The sequence below is a fragment of the Rutilus rutilus genome, assembly GCF_951802725.1.
Source record: "Rutilus rutilus genome assembly, chromosome: 3".
Lineage (NCBI taxonomy): Eukaryota > Metazoa > Chordata > Actinopteri > Cypriniformes > Leuciscidae > Rutilus > Rutilus rutilus.
The window spans coordinates 51,384,186-51,405,660 of record NC_140211.1 but is presented as its reverse complement, the minus strand read 5'-3'; the positions used below and the strand labels follow the sequence as shown (position 1 = coordinate 51,405,660).

The 21,475-nt window shown below is 36.8% G+C and overlaps 2 protein-coding genes across 2 annotated transcripts in view; one reads left to right on the top strand and one right to left on the bottom strand.

Moving 5' to 3' along the window:
- The window catches only part of dhx15 (DEAH (Asp-Glu-Ala-His) box helicase 15), a 41,875-nt gene extending 32,597 nt beyond the window's left edge, over window positions 1-9,278 (bottom strand). The window contains exons 1-4 of the mRNA XM_084403767.1: window positions 9,074-9,278; window positions 3,192-3,528; window positions 564-757; window positions 229-388 (exon numbers count right to left, since the gene is read on the bottom strand). Coding sequence (XP_084259893.1) covers window positions 229-388; window positions 564-757; window positions 3,192-3,528; window positions 9,074-9,141 — 759 coding nt within the window. The 5' untranslated portion in view covers window positions 9,142-9,278. The remainder of the gene's footprint in view (window positions 1-228; window positions 389-563; window positions 758-3,191; window positions 3,529-9,073) is intronic.
- A 2,709-nt stretch (window positions 9,279-11,987) lies between these two features.
- On the top strand, window positions 11,988-13,754 carry sod3a (superoxide dismutase 3, extracellular a). Its single transcript, XM_084405665.1, has 2 exons — window positions 11,988-12,126; window positions 13,074-13,754. Exons 1-2 carry the CDS (start codon window positions 12,124-12,126, stop codon window positions 13,743-13,745), a joined length of 675 nt encoding a protein of 224 aa, XP_084261791.1. The 5' UTR covers window positions 11,988-12,123; the 3' UTR covers window positions 13,746-13,754.
- The last annotated feature ends 7,721 nt before the right edge of the window (window positions 13,755-21,475 follow it).

The following is a 21,475-nucleotide window of genomic DNA, read 5'->3' as shown; positions in this document are numbered from 1 at the left end:
AACTCTCTCTTTAATATTTACTCAATACTCATTTGTATTTACAACAGTGTAACAAGGGCACCTTGAAGTGTAAAGGGTAATCGATCATTAAGATGCATTTAGAAAATACACAGGATGAATTTCTATTTCATGTCGACTTAATATTCTTCCCTACACGTCCCCCACTTTATATGGAATTAAAAAACAACCACAAGGTGGTGCAAATACATGATCAGCAGCATCACATACCTTAAGGTCGGACCTCTGACGGACCACTTCTTTGAGGACGCCCATCAGAATATCTGTGGCTAATGTGCGCTCGTGAGCCTCATCGAGAATAATGACACCGTATCGCTCCAGTAAGGGGTCGTTCATAGCCTCACGGAGTAACATACCATCAGTCATATATCTGTAGACAGAAGACATGTTTTTAATCTCTCTTCATTATCTCAGGCGTCACCAAAAAAGACCAAATGTCTTTTTCTTTTTTTTCCAAAATGTACCCAACTACTATAAACTTCCACTATCTTGAAAAATCATGTACACATTATTTGATGTCTAAATGTTTGTTTTCTGTAACTTACTTCAGTATGGTCTTTGCAGAGCTACAGTCCTCAAATCTGATTGAGTACCCAACCTCCTGCCCCAGCATGACGTCCATTTCATCTGCCACTCTCTGAGCCACACTCATGGCTGCCACCCTACGTGGCTGCGTACAAGCCACGCCACGCTTCGGGCCAGGGAGGGACCTCACCATGTCCACACACCACTGAGGGATCTGAAAAAGAGGACGTGACCAAATCATTAGTATTCTCTACTGGGTTTCTCAGTTCTTTAAAACAAATGAATGAGTACATTTGGTCCCAGTCTCAGATTCCCTCTTGGCAAGGTTGTGAAAAAGGGTACCGCAGCTTAGTATCACTAATATGACATGACTAAAACAACAATAAATATTATTATTATTATTATTATTACTACTGTTAGTCAAAATATTAAGTTAAAACATTAGCCTAAATCAGTAAAGAAATATTACTATTGCACTGTAAAATAAAATCTGAAAGAAAATAGAAATATAATTACGAATTATAATTACTATTATTTAAAATATTTTATTTAAATAGCAGAAACTAACAAATCAATAATGAAATATTGTACTGTAAAATAAATTATAACATAAAAAGAATTATTACCATTCAAAAACATTTATTGAAATGATAAAAATTAAAACAAATCAAAGAAATATAGTACTAGTGTATGGTAAATTAAAAACCCTACTTACTATTACTAATATAATCATAATAATAATATACATAATATAATAAAATAATTATTGTAATATAGTTTTATAATAAATATTAGATTTTACAGAACAACAGTAAGATTACAATACTAATATTTATGGTCATCCAAATTTCTTTGCTTTCAAACATTAAACCATTGAGTTTGTTTTGGCAGAAAAGTGAAGGGGAAACCTAAAAGCTTCTCTTTTGTTGACAACCGATTTATAAATGATTCTCATTACAAATTTGGGAAGATGCAGGGCTCGACAGTGCGAGTGTTTCACTCACATTTGTGACTAAAAATAGATGTGTGCAAACTGTAAAATGTATTTAGGGAAAAGAGTGAAACTAAAATGCCTAAGTCCCTTTACCAAATGAAGCACACTTCATTTACACTTTCGGTCTCTTGGACTTATAATGCCTGCCGCGTGCGCGCGTCCGTTAAGTCCATGAGACCGGAGGGTGACCCATTTGTTATTTTCTTATCTCTTATTTATCAATATCTTAAATGGTATAACAAACGTCTTAATTGTCACTTTAAGAGGTCTTCAATTTGTGAAATGGAAAACATCGATAGAGCCTAATGCGATTATTAAACTTAAAATATAAACTTCAGCTTCAAAAATAATGGATGAGAGGAATGAAAATGCACATTCATTCCCTGACAGCAGAAATACAGCCGTTACACTGGTGACTCTGTAAACAAATCAGCTGCGCTACTTTGTTTCTCAACAGTATTTAAATGTTTCAAACAGCCATTCAGATGCATGTATAAATCCAAATACTTAATACTTAAAGACTTAATAGATATTTATTTTCAAACTTGTGCACTCACTTTTTTGCTTTTAAAGTACAACTGAAATCAAAATTGACCCTATTTACTTTGTTAGTGCATATTACTAGTCTTGTGGTGAACAATTAATCCGTGCAAGTTAATACACAGGAAAAAATTAATTTGATTAAAGTAATCTTTAATCAAAGTCTGAAAAGTTGCTTCCGGTCTGGAATGCCGTTCCTTCTCTGATGACGTAGGTTTGACGGCTTGGTTTGGGAAACGCTTAACCACTCCCCTCAAACCGTTAGTCTGTAATGAGCGAGAGATGGAGAGGAGGAGTGCTAGAGTAAAACCCTGCCCTCTGTTCAATATTCCTTTTCACTGGGAAATACGTCAACAATGGAGAAAAGTCGTTTGCAGCTTCCGGTTCACGCGGACTTTATGTTTTTTGTTATATACAGAAAAGTTATTAAACCTGTTAGGACAACAACACTTTTTTTTGTAACAATTCAATACTGTGATAATACCATATACTATGATAAAAGCTTTAGCAATTATTGTGATATATCTAATATATATCATTTTGCCTGTAAAAGTCCCTTGTATCCCTTTATTAAGGTAAAACCATACATTTTAAAAATCAATTTTAAATTGCGCTCCTAAAGTTTTTTTAATGCACTCCTAAAAAACAAAAGTAAGCGTCAAGCTCTGCGATGGACGGTGCACGTTGAGTTTTCAAATGAAAGTTATAATTGACCCAAACACAGAGTGCTTGTAGTGGAGCAATATAATTAAAATCAAAGAATTTGTGCACTAAGCCACATAACATTATCATCACCTTGCATTGTTAAAATTCATTAAAAAAAAATTGCTGACCACTTGGCGCTAAGCACTGCTTTATACAGTATACTCTGTGTAAAAATACACAAGTGTTCATTTTGGACACTGTGAGATGCTAGCTCATGCAATCCATGCATGAAATTTGTTTAGAAACATTTGAAAACGCACCAATTTTTTTTTTTTTTTCAGATTTACACAATTATAGAATATAAAAGAATATATAATAGAATATAAAATCTAGAAATACTTATAAAAACAGAAATTTGACTAGCTTGTGAAAAGCTGTAAGGCATATGGAAAACGTTGTGCTGTCTGACCTGTGTGGTCTTTCCAGAGCCTGTCTCTCCAACGAGCACAAAGCTCTGATGACGGTTGAGGATGTCATTAAATCGTTCTTTGTACTCCCAAACGGGCAACTGCAGCCTTTTCTTGAGGATCTCGTAGTAACGCGGTGTGTGAGGCAGGTTGGTGAAGGGGTTGATCTGCTGATTCATGGCTGTCTGCTTCAGAGGAAGTATCCCAACGGCAGGTACGCTGAGGGGCACGCTTGATCCCTTGCTGTCCCTCTCTCGGTCCCGATCACGGTCTCGGTCTCTGTCGCGGTCCCGATCGCGATCCTTCGACCGGTCGTCCCGATCTCTGTCCCGGTCCTTACTGATGGGAAGACAAGCAATAGCAACATGTAAGCAGAGATTTTGATTTAATGCCCTGGTTTTAGTTTTCTGGCAAACCAAAAGTTAAAAGTGCAGTAGGTGATCTGGGAAATGCTAACGTTAGCCTGCTAGCATTGAAAGCATAAGTTCCCACCCTCCCTGCAAATCGGCATCCAAAGCCACGCCTCCTGCAAAAACATGGCACACAAACACCTGCTCTCTGCAAAGCGTCACAAGAGACGCCGTTAAACTACCTCATGTCTCAAAAGAACATAACATTACAATAATAATGAATAAACAACTTAGAGAGCCTGTACCTGACTGCTGCTGATTCATTGCGGTGTTGATACTGTTGACATTGAAACGCATAATTCCGAGTCGGAGGACGTGAACAGCTCCGGTTAGACCGTCACAGGTTTTTATCTCTTATTTATGATAGTTATGGCGTGAACGCATAAGCTTTGTTGTTTTGGAGGAACTGTAAATGGTGGCTGCTGTTTTTTTTGCGGTGCTCCACTGTCTGTACGCGCTGATGACGTAATGTCTGTGCGAACAGGGTGCACAAATAAATTTAGATCTTTTAACAGTGATTGCTATCAGAATGTGGGGAGACTTTCAACCAGTATAACAAAAAAATGTTTCTATAGAGCAGGGGTCGGCAACAGGCGGCCGGCGGACCGCAGCCAGATTGTTTTGATAGCGGCTGGTTCTGAATTAAATCCGTCATGACCGCAACAGTTACTCACAATCACTTCGTCTGAAGAAGTGATTGTGAGTAACTGTTCCTTAGTTCGTCTTTAGTGATTTTGCCTTCAAAATAAAAGTACGAGAACGTTTTTGCAGCAATGTTTTATTTTGAGATTAATTGAGAGCTTTTCATTTGAAAAGTTCTGAAAGACATTCAAAAGAGTCTGTGGATCGCTAGACATAGCTACCTCTAAAATAGCCGTCAAGAACTGGCTAATCTTATATTCTTTGCGAACGGCGACAACTTCGTTGCAGATAAGACACACCGGCTTTGCATTTACAGAACTAGGTAGGATGAACGGTTGTCTTTCCATTCTTCTTTGTATGCCCTATTTTTCGCTGTCAACTCTCCAGACTCTTTACCATTTTCTCTCACCAGCTAGCTTAAATGTTAATATCACTCTACATAATAGCCTACCTCCAGCACACAAACAATAATAAAAAATAAAAAAAGCAATTTAGTAGCCTACGTGAGGATCCCAAGGAATAATTCTAAGTGTAAAAGTAGACTACGTCAAATAATTACAATAAAAGAGGCTCCATAGTGTAACAAGCAAATTTAAATTATATACATTTATTATTCACACAATATGGAAAAAGGAAATGAAACAGTTCGGTAACAGCATGACTCAAACATGCCATTAATGGGCTTATTCACATCCTCTTATTTTTTTTGTTATTTTTATCCATTCACATTGTGTTGCAAGATGCCGCAATATATCGGGAGACCAGTGGGTCAGGCATGATTTTGACCACTTCATTAAGTTTTGTTTTGTAGAAAACCTTTCTTTAAAGTGAATTTCATTTTGTATAAATTGCATCTTTATAATCAATTTATAATTTAATTTTAATCAATGTTTCATCAACAAATTGCCTGCATTCAATAAATAAGCAGATATAGCAGACAATGTAATCAAGATATGGAGGCGCCGGCGCGATTGCATTGCACATGAACTGGAGCTTGTTTCATAAATGAACCGAAACTCAGCATATAAGCTGTAGGGCTGTAATCAACCAAAGAAAATCTTGGTCGACTGAAATTTTCGACTAAAAATCGATTAAAAATTACGTTACAAAAAAAAAAAACGTTAAATTAATTAGCTGCGCACTGTTCGCAGTACTTGGTAGCCTTGTTGTCCGCCTAATGAATTATAAATAAACATAAAAAAACTAGTAGGCTATTTGCAGTATATTAAATCGTTTTTGACGTAATTATTTTGCAGTGAAATGAGTCTGACACACGAGTCTGTCGGCTCTGACAGCGTTGCATCACGTGCACCTGCGAAATATCATAGCCTATGATTTCCGAAAATAGTAACTAAGTTCTCAACTAGGGATATCATCACAAGAACTTTTGAGGAATATGCAACATAATTTAGACAATTGTTTTTTGTCATATGTATTATAATAACTGACAGACACTATCATTTCAGCCGCTCTGTGGAGCTCAGCTTCGCGACTGAGACACGAATATAGACTATTAACTTTTTTTTAAATGCTGCCACACTGCCGAGGTCTTTGTTGACATGGTAGAAGAGGACTGAATGACTATGAATTAAACGCTCTCACAATTAAATAAATAATATTCAGCAAACCTTCTAGTAGCCTACTTTCTTCAGTTTGTCTCTCTTCTCCAGTGGGTTGGGCTAATCCAAAAGAAGTGAAAACAAGGGGGGTGTTCTGAAGACAGACTGTTACCTGTGAAACCGGGGTGCTCTGAAAACACCCCCATTAGCAATTAGTGCTTTTCACCTGATGAAATGAACGCGGCAAAACTGATGAAATGACCGCGGCAAAACTAATGAAATGAACGCGAAAAAAAAAAGAAAAAAAAACGACCAATCTTGGAGCCAGAACGTATCGACCAAATAATTGACTGGGAGATTACAGCCCTAATAAGCTGCCTCACAGACACGAGAAATATATAAAGCTTGAAATGTCTAATTTTAAACAAAACAATTCAAAACGAAAAAGAAACCAACTAGGCTACTCTCTTCTTATGTAGGCTAATCCGTATTAAATGTGCATTTCTCTCTATAGGCACGTTCACTGCTGCTGTCAATATTGCAGCCGACACTGACACAGAAAACACTAGTTTATTAATAAACAATTAAAATGTCTCCTCTCCTTGCTATACCTGAAACATTCATAATCATTACTTTTGTCGGTTCTTTGTGACAGCTTTTAGGTGTGTTATTGGCAGCGTCACCCTCTGGTTTCATTAACGCATCACCACCGCATCAGCACCGAAAAAATGGGGATTTTTTAGACAATAATCGCACAGCACAACCTTTTTGATATTCTATAATTAAATCAACTAACCGAAAATCGTGACTCATCACTACTGCTTTATTAATTTATCCAGTGTAAAACCCGGACACTGCCACACAAATGTGGCTTTTTGTTGATGCCTGTCCTACTACAGGATTTAACACAGTAACAGCCTTTATTCTCCGTGCATTTACCATGGTTGAATAAATGAATGAATGCATGCCGCAAAAATGGCCGCCAATAATTTGAGGGAAAATGAATACAACATTAAAAACAATATATTATTTATATTGGTTTATTAAATATTGGCCTGGTTTATTCTGTGGTTATTATGATCTAAATGCATGATACTGGATGACCAATGGTTAATTTTAATAAAACTCAAACAGTCAGAATATTACATTTTACCAAATAAAAACGTTTTTTAACAGATGTTACTGTTTTTGTTAATGAACATAAATTTAACATAGTAAATCTAAATCCTAACTCAAGCTAATACTACTGTCAACTGAACTCACTGTCAAATATGCGTTTCGAGACAAAACATGTAATATTAATATTGCAGCCTGCACTGCAAACTGTGCTGAAGGTAAGTGCCACCAAAGTCAGGCAACACAAACCTGTTTCAAGACTTGAAACAATATCCCCCATTAGCACATGCAGAAACTAGGAAATTAATTTTCCAATAAAATGTATTTTAAGGAAAAATGACATGTTTAAATGTTCTACCTCAGATTTGTGAAATGTTCACCTGTTTGGCAAGTGTTATGATATGTTCTGACAATAAAGAGTAGTTTAAAACGGCAATTAACGCTCTGGTTTCAACAACTTTCACTTTGGAGCAAAAGTGAAAACTTTAAACTTGAAAGAAATAAAGATTTGACATTTATCAGGATAATTATCAATATCAACTGATATAAAACAATTATCGTGATTTTTTTTGGCCATATCGCCCAGCCCTACATGAAAAAAATACCGTCATATACCGTGAAACCGGTTTAATTTGGAAAAATACCGTGATATAATTTTTTTTGGTCATACCGCCCAGCACTACTTTTGAATGAATAACTTTAATAATCATTAATCTATCAATTTATACAGTGAAAACTATGTAGTGCTATTTTACATTTGATTCCTTTAGATTTTTTTTTTTTGTGTAGGTCATATTACTCATCTGAACAGTAATGTTATACAGACCTTCTGTATATATAAATATACAGTATATTAAAGAACTGTTTATTTAATTTATATTTGTTTTATTATTGTAGGCCTATTTATTTGAGCATTAGTTTGTACTTTGTTCTTATTGTATTGTACATAAAACACAAAAATTGCCTGCACACTGGTGCATTTACAGATAGGCTATATGTTTTATATCAGTTTTGTGTTTAAACACTGATGTTTCTTTTGCGAAACAAGTTTATTTTACATGTCAGAATATAAAATAATGTTAATTATGCTCTTTAATTTGTTTCTATTTTCTTTTCTTTCTTTTTTTAAATAACAAAAATAACCGATAATTGTATATACCCATCCATATTAATGCATTTAATGAGGACAAGGACTAAAATCTCCCAAAAAAAACATTGCGAATGACAATTAAATTAGAAATTAAGAAATGTATTTTACAATCAAGAATAAAATCATCGATCCACTCTGTTCACTTCACTCATCGATTCAACAAGTTGACGACCTAACCGATTTACTATTCCGACACATAAGAACGATTCGTTTAAGATTTGGACAACGCTACTCACGTATTACTACGAGCTATCACTTAAAATTAAGAAAAATGTATGTTAAATTTTTTTTTAATAATAAGATGGTCATTAAAAACACAAAAATGCCACTACAACTACAAATGATCCAAAGTGAAATAGTAGGCCGCGCTTTTAACCGTGGGCAACCACAAATCGGGCTTATTAACATAAACCCTAGAATTAACACTCTCTCACACACCCCCACTATTTATTTCCAATTTACTTTTTCTAGTCAGTTTTAGTTTCTTTGCGGATAGTTTCAGAGCTAAGTGAGCTACATTCCGACACCGGCAAAGTCAGGATTACACAACATATTACACTAGTCTAGTGTTCGTTAAGAGGCCTTCTTCAAAACACATCTTTGTGTATATCTCCACACAGGTTTCATGTCTGCTTCTTTACACACCGAGCCAGAACTTGAAAGTAACAAATCAAGAAAGTAGGTGAAACGTAAATAGTATGTGTGTTGTACGTCAACCTGCTTGTTGTGCACGCGCGAGCAGACCCATGCAGTAGTGAGCACACGTGCTATCGGCACTAGTCACAAAGACTCGCGCGCAACTGCGCAAACAACCCGCATTCCTGAGTGTTACAATAACCTCTGTGGATATCAGCTGTGCATTTTATGTATATTATGTATTAGCAACGATGTCAGAGTACTTGCTATTATAAAGCACCACACCAGCACAAGTGTGAGCATGCTAGTGCAACCTAGCAGCTCTTTCCCTCCTCAGCGGACAGATAAAACCCTCCTCAAGCTCAACATACCCGTCAGAAGATCTCTTCTTGCTCGACGAATAATCATCGCCTAAATCCAACCGATGCCGTTTTGACATCTTGTAATATAAAGATTAATAAGGTAAAAGAGGAAAGAGTTTGTCGGTTACTCCAACGCAGCCGCTGCTCTCTCTCTCACACACATACATACATACGGCTAAAAGACAAGATGGCGACCGGAAGTACTTACCTCATCATTATTGTTTCAAGTGCACTGAGGATAAACACACCACCCACCTATGTTTATGCCTTTTATTCATTGCAGTTCTCAGTGTATTTTGGCCAAATATTAATAGAGAAGTATGCTAAATAATGTACGTTGTGGATAATCTTCATGAAGGACCCGGAGGATATTATATCTAGCGCCAAATAAGACGACCGCCCCCTCTCAGAGCTGCAGTTCCTGCTTTCACCGCACGGGGCTCTGCAGAGTTTGTGTCCTTGGACTTTCTTCACTCACCTGTCTGTAGAACTTTACATATAAATGACATAATTTACATTAAAAAACAGCCAATTATTTTATTTTCATACAATATAGGCCTACATGAAACTAGATGTGTTTTTATTTATTTATTAGAAGTGTCACTATAAAATATTGTTAGCAAAAATGAAAGAAAACTTTGATTACTTTTGTGAAAAAGAAGTAGGCTACACTTAGACTGTCTGAATGTATTGTTTCTTAAAAAAAAAAAAACGGTATACTTGCAGATAATATTACAGTAATGAAATAAAAGGCTACTTAAAGGAACACTCCACCGTTTTTTGAAATAGGGCTTATTCACTTTCTTTCCTACATTTAGATAGGTGGGCAAATGCATTTTTGTCTCAGTGCATGCATTGTTTTAGTTTGACAGGGTCGGCGCTAGCTTAGTTTAGCATAATGAATGGAATCCTTTGTTGCCAGCTAGCATGTCCTGAGTAAAAGTGATATAAAAAAAAAAAAAAAAACCTAATTACTTCTTGTGGCCTGCGTATTCACAACAAGTACAAATAGCGATGCAGATTAACAATAGGCGATTTCCTAGGCATATATTGACTTATATATTAAGGACTATATTAGGGGGAAGCACAGGCGAAGCACTGCTACTTGGGCGTGATATCTCTGCGCCCAAGTAGCAGTGCTTTGCCTGTGCTTCCCCCTAATATAGTCCCAAGTCAATATCTGCATAGGAAATCACCTAGTGTTAATCTGCATCGCTATTTGTACTTGTTGTGAATACGCAGGCCACAAGAAGTAATTAGGTGTTTTTTTTTTTTTATATATCACTTTTACTCAGGACATGCTAGCTGGCAACAAAGGATTCCATTCATTATGCTAAGCTAAGCTAGCGCCTACCCATGATATGTTGATGTGTTGCTGTTGACTTTATGTTGTTTGATGTTACATTTAAAGTTAATATATTTAAAATGTAGTCTACTATATTGCAACTTCATCATACACATATTTAAATACATGACGTACAATGTTCAATAGAAATTACATTATATTTTACAAGTACATTTTATTTTATTTAAAAAAAAAAATCTCCATTCTGTCACTTGACAGAGTTTGGATTCATTGCCACTGTCGCCTCTGGCCTGCTTAGTTGGGGACACTTTATATTCACCAATATTATTGATCTGATCTACTGACGCTGTTGTGTGAGAATTGAACTGAGCTGGACGATTACATCATTTTATTGTAGACCTGCTTTATAGAACAAATTTAATATATAATGATCTTTACAAAGGAACTGAATCAACACTGATCTGACTTCAGTGAACAGCATAATTGACCTGTTATCACTGTAAAGCTGCTTGAAAAAAAATCTGTACTGTATAAAGAACTATATAAATGAAGGTGACTTGACTAGTGCACATTCAGTATACAAAAGCACACTACTTTTTTATAAAGGAAATTTTCGATGTGATGGGATTCTTACAACAAAAATGGCAATTCTGTCATTATTTATTCAAACTAATGTTGTCCCAAACCTGTTTTTTTGTTTCGTTTGTTTGTTTTCTGTGGTACACACAGAGTTACCTTTGTGCAGGAGACCGTTAGATTTGCATGTGTTGAGTATGTCTGATGAAATGTTACCAGATGGAACATAGATGTATAAAAATACATCATATTTATATAATGTTTAGTCAAAAGTTAATTTTCTATCCAATATTCTTATATCCCCAAAAACTGTTTGGCGTCCCTTGATAGAATCTTAAATCGAGTCTCTGAATTTAAGGAGCTCTCGTACATCTCCTTTACAGACTATATGATAATTTACTGCAATGTATCAGCTAGTGCAGAAGACAATCATTGCCACCGACACAGGTAATTACACAGCCAAGGCATGGCTAACAAGCTACATAATAGCAACTGGATCATTGGTCGTGACTAGGAATTGATGGTGATGGGAAAAACAAAGTTAACGTTAACAAGACTTTGCACTGCTCTCTGTATAAATCTGAAAATACAGGGCATTTTTACTTCCGCTTTCAAAGACAATTAAATAACATTCCAATTGCATGTGAAATATAGGCTTGTCAGGTTTGGGACATCAGAGTCTGTAGAAATGGTTTCTTCAAAAAGAAAAACTGTCAGATATTCACTTATGTCAGATGAATATCTGCTATAAGAAGTGGTGTCAAGCATGGGACCTCATGTTGAATTGTACACTAACTAAGAATTAATGAGTCACAGTCGAGTCACCAAATAAAGAGGAGAGGAATCTATAGCAGAACTTATTTTAATAAACACAAAACAACGACGATAATCTAACACATTGTGCAATACAAGACAAAGAACTGAATAAACTGAGTGCTATATATACACAGGCAAACAAAGGGAGCTAAATGAAACACAGGTGAACTTAATTAGTGACTAACAGACTATCATGGTTGTAGCTCCACATGAGTTCCTAAAAGAGCAGCCAAAAGTGTGATTGCAAAGGAACATTCTCTCAACCCCAGTTCAGGACTGCACACGGATTAAGCATTGTAGTATTTTTGCGACTGCAATATTCAGGCTCCACATGGATTGAGGACAACTTTTTTTTAGTAATATGGTAATGTATCTTTGCTGTTATTGGCATGTGTTTTTTCTCTCCATTATGGTAAATATTGACTTTATTTAGTAGAACAAAAAAAAAGTTTCAGTTTAATCAAAAATATAAATAATAATAAATAAATATACCTGCCCTTGTGAAAAATGCATGCTGCAAGAATTAATATTATGGAAATAATACTTATACATGTACAATATACATGTGTACAAGTATGTGTAATGTTTTGCATGTTTATGCATCGTTTGTCATTGTCATGTTTAAATGAGTGTATTGTAGTTTAAATGTATATTAAATGCAGTTAGCTGAAACGGGTCAAACAAAGGACAGATCTTTGTGTAATTTCAAAATTACTTGTTTTGCCTTTGAAAGTGTGCTGCTGAATGTACAGATATTTACTTTGCGTTTATGGTAAAATTAAATATACCATAATATAATTTCTTCTTAAACGTGTGCGTGTGTGTGAGATCCGACTGATCAAATTAGGATTTTTCTATGTTAGTCAACACATCAAAATAAGTGTACTTTGAAGCACAACAAAAAGATCAAACCAATGTTCTTTGAAGGAAAAAAAACCTTGGTTTTACATCGCAGAGTGCACTTTTCAAAAGAGCTTGACTCTTGTGTTTATGAAAGTGTACTGTATGTAGTATGAACACTTAAGTGGCTTTTTATTTCATCAATGTTATGTTCTCTGCAAGATTAAGTACAAGTACACATTCAATACAAAGAAGCTCACTACTTTTTCACAAGGGTATAGCAATTCAAAAATAAATACAATTTCTTTTATATGGTTTTCCCTTGGAAACTAATCTAGTTGTGCTATTTTACCTATTGCAACTTCCACTCTCAAAGCGCCCTGCAACAAAGCTTTGACCTTTTATTCTATCAAAAATATTACATTCTTAAACCAAACGTCATGATTTCACTGAATCCACTCTTCATTGTAGGCTTTAAAGATCAACATGGAGAAAATCATCCTAATATTCCCTCTGATATTGCTGGTGCTGCATATACAAGGAGGAGAGTTCTCCAAAAGACCAGTATGTTTGCTTGCCGAAGCTCCACAGCCGGAAGTCGTGGAGTTCAACAACACAATCTATGCCACTTGTGAAGTAATTCCCAGCCCCAATTTGCCACGTAACCAGCCAAAGATCTTTGGGCAAATCCTCTTCAAGCAGCTCTTCCCCAATGGAGATTTAGAAGTGAAAATCAACCTCCGTGGTTTGCCTGCCATCGATCATCAAGAGCGTGCCATGCACATCCATCAGTATGGAGACCTCAGTCAAGGCAGCATCACTGTTGGTCCTCATTATAATCCAAACGACGTTGACCACCCTCATCATCCTGGAGACCTGGGCAACTTTGCTTCCGAGCAAGGAGTTATAAGGCAGTTCCTGAAGCTTCCAGACGCCAAGCTCTTTGGGCCTTATTCCATTCTGGGACGTGCGGTGGTGGTTCATGAGAAGGAGGATGATCTGGGAATGGGTTCAGATGAGGAGAGTAAACTCAGTGGGAATGCTGGACAGAGAATTGCTTGCGGTGTGATTGGTATTACTACTCCAAGTCTGTGGCAGAAGACTGAAGCGCTCCCCAAGAAAAGATGTGGAGGAGGGAACTGAGTCGAAGATGAGAGTCGGATATGGTGAAAGGGCAGATTCAAATAGGATAATCATGATGTTCCTTGTGTATTCTTTGTATGTGTCCTAAAGTATATTTCATAACCTGAACATTCCCATGTTTTTTTTTTTTCAATTTTTTTCTTGGTCTTTTCAGAAGCTTTTTGGCCATAGCTTCCTATAATAAATGCACTCTTAAATTAATATAGGGTGAATGCAGGTAAAGTGAGCCGTTTAGTTTGATTTAATGTGCTCAATGGGTTAACACTTTAAGAGCATGACAATGGCCTTTAATTAAAGATACACTATTTCTTTAAATGATAAAATGGTTTTGGTTGATGCAATATGATACTGGAGGGTGTGGCTACATCTCAAGAGAGGACACCCTTATTGTTGAAGGAAGACATAACCTCTGACATAAGATTTTATTTTCTAAATTATAAGGTTTCTCGCTAAATGTAAACAAATGGGTATATTATTCTGACAGTTTTTCTACAGTTAACAGGGAATCAAAATGCAAAAAAATAAAAGGATTTTAAAATGTGTTGTTTTCTTGTAAGGTGTTTAAAGCTACAATATGTAAGATTTTTGTGATTAAAATAACCAAAAATCACTTGCAAAGTGTGATATTTCCTGCAGTTGTGTACTTGCAGTATCCAAAAAGTTCCCAAAGATTTTTTAATTTAAGAGAAATTCCATTTTTAAATAATGGCTCGTCCATGTTCGCCTGTCAATGACGTAATATCCGCGTTCTCCCTGGTTTCCGCTCGTACTGCCATAGTAACCATGGCAACAGACGTTGACAACTGCGTTACGTCTAGCGGCACGCTCATGGAGTTGTTTCGTTCAAACATTATGGACCATGGCAAGCAGACTTTGGGACAAAAGAACTAAAACGAGGATCAATATCGGCGTGGTGTTTTGGAGATGCCGAGAGCTCCACGTCCGTGACAAACTTTGACTTGACAGAGACGTCTTGCATGTACTTTATTAGACGGGTGAGCAAATGTAAATAAAACTAATACATGTTATATAGCTCAACATGATGAAATGTTAGAATATGATCAGTATGTTATTCTAATGTTCATCTAGCTTACTGCTAGTCTCATACAGACAAACAAACACATAGAATAACATTATAACTTTCAACACACTCAAATGCAGTTTAGTGTGATAGTGTAGACCAAGTGAAACAGCGCTGCGTTACCTCACAAGTTTAATTCCTTGTTACCCCTTTTCCACCAAGGCAGTGCTGGTGCTGGTTCGGAGCAAGAGCCTAGTATCAAATCGGTTCTTTGTTTTTCGACACCCAAAGCACCAGCTCTGAACCAGGAAAAGTGTTTTTTTAAGTAGTGTATACTTTGTCTGTGTCCTACATTAAAGCAGTATTTAATACCCTGAAATTCCCTAGATTTATTGCCATTACAAACGCTGCTTTAAATGTCTCTTTCAATGCTTTTGAATGGTTTCAAGGCATCCAGCAATTCATGTTTATGGTTTGGTCTTTTCAGAGTCATGTTGGCCATCAGGGACGTGGCTATGGTATTCGGGGCCTCTGTGCAACTAGTTGCTGTGGGCCCCCTTGGGTGGGGCTTTTGGTCTCCCTTGCTTCAAACCGTGGGGCGTCCCTAAAGTTGGGATTGACTCTCTTTTGGAGCCTTTCTCTAGAGGCCAGTCGATGAATTGCTGTTTGAGTCACTTCCTTGTTGGTTTCAAGAGAGAGACGGGAAGGTTGCTGCTTGGTTCCAATCGGAAGAATCACCAACAACTGTTTGGTCACTTTATAGTATCACTTGTTTCTAAACTTGTGATATTCATGTGCTTCTTAACCTTGTACCTATACATTTATTTTATTTTAGTTTGTCCACTATAGTATAAAATACTGACCTTTCTAACTTAACTGAATAGGGAAGTCCACATCCCCGCTACATTAAAGTTGGTATGAAATCAAAACGGAAAAATCGTGTGTTTTTTTGTTTTGTTTGTTTTTTACTGGTTGCGAGGGCAGGAGAACCTGTCTCTCATATAAGATCTGATCAACCAATAGCAAGCCACAAACATCCAACCATCCAGTCAACCCCCTTACGGACAAAATTAAATCCAGCCCTACTTTTTTTTTTCTTTTCAGAAGCCATTTCACTCTGATATATATGTTGCAATAGGGAAGCAAAGACTATCACAACTTGTGTTTTATGATGAGTTTAACACACATTTCAAAGTGACAGATACCAGCCACCAGAAGTGACATGACTTCCACTCACTAGTAAATATCTGAAATCCAGAAGTTTTCCTGGCTCGGTTTTATGATTTATGTACTGAACAACCACCGACAGACAAGCTGCCTCAATTCCCAAGGCATAAACAAATCAAACAGAATATAAATAAGGGCATAAAACGCAATGTGCCGTGCGCTTCCTCTTAAAGTCTGTTTGGGACACTGCTCTTGAAGGGAAAACTGCTGAAATAATTGGATGCAATGAATTTCAGAAGAGAGATGCGATGTCTGCTGTGAGAGGCTGCCATGGGCTAAGTGAACAGATTTGAATTTAGGATCAGTGCTATGCTTGAACTAATAATGTTTATGCATAAAGTCTGAATTGGGATTACTCTAGTGTTTGCCTGATATCGTGAACTGAAAAGAATTATAATATTTTACTGTGCGTTGATGTATTCAAAGCTGTGAGCTGTAGGCCTATGTAAGTTCCACATGCCTGATGACAGAGTCACTCCAGCGGCTACTTGCTGGGAACATTTTGCTCCTTAAAATATTGGGAGATACAAACTTATAAGCAAAACTGTATTTACTGCTTCCATTACTCAGATCACAGCTCAGGACTAAACTCTAAAGCCTTCTGAGTTGTTACTGTATGTGGTACATTTCTTAAGAAAACTAACTGGAGGGTGTGCAGTTATCCATTTAAAAATGAATAAATTACCCATTTAAATTTGTTTTTGTAAGGAGTAGTATACAAGAACAATTTATGTTAGTCTAGCATTTGAGACTTTAGATGGACTGAATTTATGTTTTGCGTGATAGATACGGTTTCAAGTGTCTCCACACAGTTAAATAAATAATGTTAAATGAAAGCCATGTCAATAACATGGAAAGCATATCTCACTGAGGTTATTAACCCCATGGAAGCATCAGTTATTATTATTATATTTCAGTTATTATAATCAGTTTTAGTTATTTGAATATGTTTAATTTTATTTAAACTAACAAAAATGTTTATGGTTTTAAGTTTTATTTAATAACCCTGGTTGTAACACACAACAAATTAACATAACATAAAAAAAGGCATCAAGTGCAACAGACTTTTCCATTTCACCTGCTGCTCTGGTGTCTTTTTGACCCGTCATGAAACACTGGCATTAGCTTATGCCAAATTTGAATAAATCCACAACAGTAATCCCAGCTTAATATGCTAAAGTCCCCCTGTGGTGAAAATCAAGCTTTTAATTATGTGGCATTTTTATTATACTTTAAGACAAACCATGTGCAAATTCATGTCAACACCATTGCAGAGTATTTTCTCCTTAAAACTGCAGTGAACCAAAGACAATCTCAAAAACATGGTTTGAAATCGCTGGTGTTTCTAACGTCACAAGCTACCTTGTAACCAATTACGTGTGATCGTCTTCAAGTGAATCTCTGAGCTGGTGCGAGTGAGTGGAGGTAGGGCTAATTTGCATATTCATTTAAATGAGGCAAGGGTGTAGAGTTACATTCAAGCTATTTCATGACATGAGGAAAAAACTTTTAAATATGTATAATTTTGATGATCAAAGATGAGTTTTAAGGGAAAAAATTATTGACTACATAGGGGACTTTAATCTTCTGAACTAAATAGGCCTATGATAAATGTAATATAGCCTAACGTTTTATATTTCACCTGGAAGATAATTATTTACCTGTATATTTTTTTCTTCAGCAAAAAAAAAAAAAGGATGTGGATGACAAAAGTTTCATCACCATACTTCCATCGAAAGCCATTATTTTCATAATTTATGAGTAAGAACGGTACAGTACAGGCTGCTCAAAATGCACGCGCTCCTGTAAAACGAATCCCACAAGATTTCATACAACCACCCTATCACCTGCTTCTGAATATGTTTCTCAATGAATAATTCAACAATGTAGCCTACGTGCGCATCCTCCTGTACAAATGCAACGTTTCTTGTCTAATAGGACCAAAGAGCAAGAAAAAGCAGCTGGAGAATATAGCAGTGGGAAGACAGTGACTGACGACCTGCCATAAGGCAGCAGGGAGATGCCAGCGCACCGTGGAGTCAATCGGTGTGTCACGTCAAACTTCTGATTTTAGTCCTAGTTGAGAAGTTTTACAGTACTAGAGTGAAAGGTAGTCAGTGGCAGCAAGGGGACTGTGACAGGAGATGGTGGAGACGACAGATTTGCCTCCTACTTGTGGAGAGATCCTACAGTGCATCGTGCTGCACTGTAACACAAGACGTTTTTTGGTTCTTTCTCTTGCTTTGACATTCTATATTCAGTTTATTTTGCAACGTGGAAGCTGTTTTCTGTTTTCTGTGAATGTGCATGACTTCTGATTCAACTATCAGTAATGCATTGCCGAAACACGTCCCCCTCAGCCGGACTGAGTGGCAAAAGAGCTACTGCGTGACTGGAGTTAAAGGGATAGTTCACCAAAAAATGAAAATGTTGTCAGTAATTACTCACCCACATGTTGTTCACACCCCGTAAGACTTTCGTTCATCTTCAGAACACAAATGAAGATATTTTTGATTAAATCTGAGAGCTGTCTCACTCCTCCATAGGCTTTTCTGTAATTGACACATGCCGGCCCAGAAAGTTAGTAAAGACAATGTTTAAAATAGTCCAAGTGACTACAGCGGCTCAACCTTAAGTTTATCGAGCGATGAGAATACTTTTTGTCGAAAAATAACGACTTTATTCAACTATTCATTTTCTTCTGTGTGGGCCTCTGTGTGAGTTCACGTAGTGTAACAGCGCAGCGTTTCTGGGTTGTACGTCAGAACGTAGGCTCACTATTGGCCAGCATCACACATGACTAGCGTCGGCCAATAGTGAGCCTACTTTCTGACGTACAACCCAGTACGCTGCGCTGTTACACTACGTGAACTCACAAGTCGTTATTTTTGGGGGGTTTTGCCGGTAATTTTCAATTACAGAGAAGCCTATGGAGGAGTGATCCAGCTCTCAGATATAATCAAAAATATCTTCATTTGTGTTCCGAAGATGAACGAAATTCTTACGGGGTTGGAACAACATGAGGGTGAGTAATTACTGACAGAATTTTCATTTTTGGGTGAACTAACCCTTTAATATGGGAAACTGCGAAAACGTGAGTAAAACAAACGATTGCCAGTTTAAACTAAAGGTTGGACTCGATATAGTGTTCCTTACAACTTACCAAAGATCCAATGATCCATGGATATTGACATGCAGCCAGGAATCGTGTTTCCTGACATTTATACATGTGCATGATTTTGACGCACATACATAAAGCAAAGCCTGTGAACGCTTTATATAAATACAAATAGTTATTGTTATTTATTTCATCATAAAATCCAGCCCTAAAACTTAGTTTATTTAAAAACATCCAATTATGCAGAATATACGATGATAAATATTTAATTGAGGAGTTGTCAATACAATATAACAATGCAATATAGGGTTTGATTTTACCCCTAAGTAATACCCCAACTATTTGCCCTTTCAGCATATTGACACAAAATGATTACTGCAAATCCACCTTTCGCTGCCTGGATCAAGTTGTTTCTGTGAATCGCAATTTGCTTCTCTGTTCTGTAGCTTTCGGCAGTCTGTAAGAATATACCTCAGATTTCTTGTCAAATCTATTTGTACAGACCATGGCAAAGCTCTTTGCCGTTTTAGATGCGTTTTGTGTGTTTTTCGTGGCATTCACGCTGAAAACAAATGCTGCCACTCAGTGGGTGTAACCACAGTAACTGCGGCGACGTCACGTGCATACCCTCTATAGACCTTATGTAGCCCCGCCCCTTTTCAGCACTGCGCTTGTCTTTTGTCTTCCGATTTGTTATGACATCCGCTTCAAACATTACAATACTCATGATAACTTTTGTTAACTCTAATTAGCTGGTGAAGTGGATTTACTTATTGTACTCAGAAGAACAGCCCGCACATTAAAGCCCCACACAACCAGAACACACGAAAGAACATACATGCACAGTCTTTAGACTTACTACAATATACAGAGCTACCGCAAAAATGGAAGTTCAAACACAAAATTCTAAAGGTGGCTGCGCGCCTGTTTCTCTGGAGCATAAGATCTATAGAAGTTTACCCAAATATGATGACTTCCACTTCTGAGAAACCCGGAAACGTGAAAGGGTCCATAGCTTCCGACGAGCAGCTGAAAATATGTTTTCAGACCTGAACGTTTTTTATTACCATGGATCATTTAAAACAAACAACCTCCGGAGAATCACCGGCTGTAAAACAACAACAACAAAAAACTTGATTTATTTGTTCACCCACTGATGTCATAAATCCATGTGTTTACCGGTGCCTCAGACCACATTCATCCGCTCAGTGGAGCAGAGCAGCAGCACAATCACAACAATGTTCTGTCCAAAACATGATGCTATTCTATTCTTAACCACTAGGGGGCCATAATTAACAGTGTCTATATTAAAAAATATAATTTGTTGTTTTTTCCTCCCGCTTCAATATTCTTGAACTAGTGAATGGGTAACCAGATTAACCTCAAACCTGCAGAGACTGTAAGCCTCATAACGCCATTAGCTCTGACTCCCATCTGTTTCCCAAAAGCCCTTCCTGCCGCATCAGCTGCCTGGCATCATGCCGCCCGATGTGCCCGGTGTATGTGTAATACTGAGAGAGATTAAATAAGAAAAAGCTTCTCTTCTGCAGAACAAGCAGTTCAAACTTTGCCTTTTGATGCATTTGCAGTCAGGAGCAGCTGCCAGCTGAGTCCACTCTGAGGTGTGCGTGCCGCTTCTCAAGAAGTATGGATGAATGTGTGTGAAAGGGACAGAAAGCAGTAACTTATACAAGTCTATGCATGCATTAGATCATAATCCTTCTAAGTATTTTCAGGGAGGTCAAAATGAATACGTTTTGTTTTCTGAATTAAATAAGGTAAAATACAATAAGAAAATCATTTTTTGCAGTGAAATCGAGCGGTTTATTTGGCTTCAGTATTGCATACTGTATGTAATCTGGATTGTGTAATGGATTTTATTCAGATGCTTTGTTTCTGACCAATACATTGGCACATTATCTAAAGTAATTTCGTTTCAATTAAATGTATCTTGATTTAAAGTGATTGTTCACCCAAAAATGGAAATTCTGTCATCATTTACTCACCCTTAAGTTGTGACCTGTATGAATTTCTTTCTTCTGCTGAACACAAAAGATATTTTGAAGAATATTTGTAACTAAACCGTTGTTGGGCACCATTGACTTCAATAGTATTTTAGATTTTTTCCATACAATGGAAGTCAATGGGGTCCATCAACTGTTTGGTTAACAACATTCTTCAAAATATCTTCTTTTGTGTTCAGCAGAAGAAAGAAATTCATACAGGTCAAAACTTGAGGCTGAGTAAATGATGACAGAATTTTCATTTTTGTGTGAACTATCCCTTTAAGAATAAATAAATATTTGAACAAGACAAATCTACTAAGTAAAAAAATATTTTTTTGCATTGAATGATACATAAAAC